We start from the raw sequence: 4,155 nt of genomic DNA on the forward strand, positions 1-4,155 counted from the left end.
CCCACTAGTAATCCCCCCCCCCCAATGCCCCCATGAGAAATCCCCCCCACCCAATGACCCCACTAGTAATACCCACCACCCAATGACCCCACTAGTAATACCCACCACCCAATGACCCCACTAGTAATACCCACCATCCAATCACACTTTGAAAAATACACACCACCCAATGACACTGAGTAATACCCATCATCCAATCACGCTATGAGTTATACCCTCCATCCAATAACACTATGGGGTTCACACAGCACTAGTAGATTACCCCGATGAGTACGGGAAACTCTTGGGTGGGTTAATATTAGGAACTCTGTATGCAGAATACAAGACCTTTTCAATGTTTCAGCACCAAAAAATTGTCACCAGATGCCCCGCCCCCCAAGCCTATCATGTGATATCACTTACCATAATGGTGTCGTCTTCAGGGAGGGATCGGGGGGTGTAGCAGAACTGTGCAAAATTCGGATCGATCTGGGAGACCAGCTGAATCCCTTTGCTCTGTAACTTATTTGTTTCCTCCTCGCACACCTGATAACGTACGACACGAGGAAGGTCAGTGGTGAGCATCTCATATCAAAGAGTATTAATCCAGGCAACTGATCAGCCACCAATCAGAATTCAGCTCTCACACCAATCTGACTGATGTCTGTGCCCATTGGCCATCATAGTCATGCACATCGTGCTGGATAGTGAGAGTTGTACTCCGAAAAATGTAACTACTCTATACGGGGCAGCCCAAGATCCTGCAAAGCCAACCATACGTAGGAGGCAGGGCTTCGACCCCCGCTGACCTCAGAGCTCTGATTGGCCCCTGCCCCTCAAATCTGTTTAATCGTCCGGCTCCGCTATCAGCCAATTGACACGCCCCATTGGTCTATAGCTTGCCGCTGTTACCTAGATCATGTGACAGGTTCACTTTAATGACCCCCCCCCCCCCCCATTCCCATCTCTCTCAGTACAGCTTTCCTTTACAATTTCGATGTTGCAGTGAAATTTTAGGGCCCTTTAAGTCAGAAGACGGATCCCCGAGGCCGACTGACTCAACAGGAAGTCAAGTGGAGGGCAGATATTCAATAAAACGGCGAATCTGCCTCCAGCTGGGCGCGGTAACGGCGCGGCGGTCCCTCTAACTGGAAATGAAGCAGGTTCAGTGCTTGTTACTGAGGCCCCCGGGATAAAGTTATGAGTCACCCCGGGGAACATCTTGGACGTTCTGGAGAGGAACGGATGGTGATGACGATACTAAGAGGAGTGTTGTCACTGTGTCCGGTGACTGCTGACTATGCGGTATCAATGGAGGCCAATATCGAGTAGAAGGAACTACATAGGGCTCCTCCCTCCACCCGATAACGGGCCCTAAGAGTCTCTATTCAGTATAATGGAGGAGCATGAAGACAGATGTTCAAAGAAACAATCCTTCTATTATTTCATATTAATCCAACACGTTTCAGGGGCCAAATGCACCCGTTTCCTCAGGACCAATCAAGCCAAGATACGCAGATCAGTCAGGTCAGTCCACGCACGTGTTCTGTAACATTCATGTCAATCTATTTATTAGTAGATAATGAGAATCAGACACATTTTGTATTCATTACAACCATAGCTCGCTCCTCCTGCCACGTCCATGAGGCGCACCCATGCTCCAGACCCGGGTGCACGGCTACTGTTATGTGACAGTTGTGTTAGGACTTCAGTCCTCAGCGTGCAATGCACATTGGCAGAAGTGCACGTGTGTGATAGTGGCGACAGGACTTCAGCTCTCAGCGTGCAATGCACATTGGCAGAAGTGCACATGTGTGATAGGGGCGACAGGACTTCAGCTCTCAGCGTGCAATGCACATTGGCAGAAGTGCACATGTGTGATAGGGGCGACAGGACTTCAGTCCTCAGCATGCAATGCACATTGGCAGAAGTGCACATGTGTGATAGTGGTGATAAGACTTCAGTCCTCACCATGCAATGCACATTGGCAGAAGTGCACATGTGTGATAGTGGTGATAAGACTTCAGGCCTCAGCATGCAATGCACATTGGCAGAAGTGCACATGTGTGATAGCGGCGACAGGACTTCAGCCCTCAGCATGCAATGCACATTGGCAGAAGTGCACATGTGTGATAGTGGTGATAAGACTTCAGTCCTCACCATGCAATGCACATTGGCAGAAGTGCACATGTGTGATAGTGGTGATAAGACTTCAGTCCTCAGCATGCAATGCACATTGGCAGAAGTGCACATGTGTGATAGCGGCGACAGGACTTCAGTCCTCAGCATGCAATGCACATTGGCAGAAGTGCACATGTGTGATAGTGGTGATAAGACTTCAGTCCTCAGCATGCAATGCACATTGGCAGAAGTGCACATGTGGCGACAGGACTTCAGTCCTCACCATGCAATGCACATTGGCAGAAGTGCACATGTGTGATAGTGGCGATAGGACTTCAGTCCTCAGCATGCAATGCGCATTGGCAGAAGTGCACATGTGTGATAGCGGCGACAGGACTTCAGTCCTCACCATGCAATGCACATTGGCAGAAGTGCACATGTGTGATAGTGGTGATAAGACTTCAGTCCTCAGCATGCAATGCACATTGGCAGAAGTGCACATGTGGCGACAGGACTTCAGTCCTCACCATGCAATGCACATTGGCAGAAGTGCACATGTGTGATAGTGGCGATGGCACTTCAGTCCTCAGCATGCAATGCGCATTGGAAGAAGTGCACATGTGTGATAGCGGCGACAGGACTTCAGTCCTCACCATGCAATGCACATTGGCAGAAGTGCACATGTGTGATAGCGGCGACAGGACTTCAGTCCTCACCATGCAATGCACATTGGCAGAAGTGCACATGTGTGGTAGTGGTGACAGGACTTCAGTCCTCAGCATGCAATGCACATTGGCAGAAGTGCACATGTGTGATAGTGGTGATAAGACTTCAGTCCTCACCATGCAATGCACATTGGCAGAAGTGCACATGTGTGATAGTGGCGACAGGACTTCAGTCCTCACCATGCAATGCACATTGGCAGAAGTGCACATGTGTGGTAGTGGCGACAGGACTTCAGTCCTCAGCGTGCAATGCGCATTGGCAGAAGTGCACATGTGTGATAGCGGCGACAGGACTTCAGTCCTCAGCATGCAATGCACATTGGTAGAAGTGCACATGTGTGATAGCGGCGATAAGACTTCAGCCCTCAGCATGCAATGCACATTGGCAGAAGTGCACATGTGTGACAGGAGTGGAAGGAGACTGCGCTCTAGACCGCCCCAATGTGCACCGGAAGTCGGGCCTGCACAGGCACGCACAATTGTAGTGTGATGTGGGAACGAGCGCCCCCCCCGGGTGACAACGCTGCTCCTAATGATGATCGGGTGCCACCCAGCAACAGGAAGAGGGATTAGGCCTTCTGTACATGGAGGGGGTGGTATTGCTGCAGGAACCCCCACATACAGTGTGCAGGAGACATCATGGCACACAACAATTTCTTGAATGAAAACAAAAGAATTTGCAACACTTTAAGGGGCCCAATGCGCCCCACATATCAGAGCTATGAGAAGGCTGATACAAGTGCAGTCATTCCAGTTTGGTTTGCAGATCGAATATATGTTTTATCATTGCATCTCCCTTCATATAGCCCTGAGGAAGGGAGTGCATTCGACCCCCTGAAATGTGTTGGATCATTCTGTAACATTATCAACCGATAAAGAGATTTACATTAGTAGATAATACTACAGAATAAGCCAACATGTCTTACGGGCCAAAATATTCCTCCCCCTCATGGCTGTAAGAAGGGAGATACAATGTTATAAACACTCAGTCCACTTCCATACACTGTATATCACCCCCCTGGGTCCTAATCACAGGGGGGGCGCTGATCTCCACATTGAAATGTTGCCATTTTGCTTCTATTTCTTTCTTTTTGTTAGTATTTAAAGGAGAACTATGAGGGGGGGAGGGGGGTGCTTTTCACTCACCTCATAGTTCTAGCCGACCTGTGACAATGGGACTGTCACAGGTCGGCTCAGCAGATCGGGAACACATACCGTTCGCTCACCTCTCGATCCTGTCACGGCTCTCTGCTGTGACAGGGGAGGGGCTGGATTCCCCTCTCCCCGCTCCGATCCGCCAGCGCTGACTGGCGGAACGGACGGGGGAGGG

At 50.0% G+C, this 4,155-nt stretch overlaps 1 protein-coding gene across 1 annotated transcript in view; it reads right to left on the reverse strand.

Moving 5' to 3' along the window:
• The window catches only part of LOC108794906 (cGMP-dependent 3',5'-cyclic phosphodiesterase-like), a gene marked incomplete at its 3' end in the record, with an annotated part of 167,647 nt that overhangs the window by 3,800 nt on the left and 159,692 nt on the right, over nt 1-4,155 (reverse strand). The window contains exon 20 of the mRNA XM_018566048.1: nt 403-525. Coding sequence (XP_018421550.1) covers nt 403-525 — 123 coding nt within the window. The remainder of the gene's footprint in view (nt 1-402; nt 526-4,155) is intronic.

The sequence above is a fragment of the Nanorana parkeri genome, unplaced genomic scaffold (genome assembly GCF_000935625.1).
Source record: "Nanorana parkeri isolate BGI_ZX_2015 unplaced genomic scaffold, ASM93562v1 scaffold911, whole genome shotgun sequence".
Lineage (NCBI taxonomy): Eukaryota > Metazoa > Chordata > Amphibia > Anura > Dicroglossidae > Nanorana > Nanorana parkeri.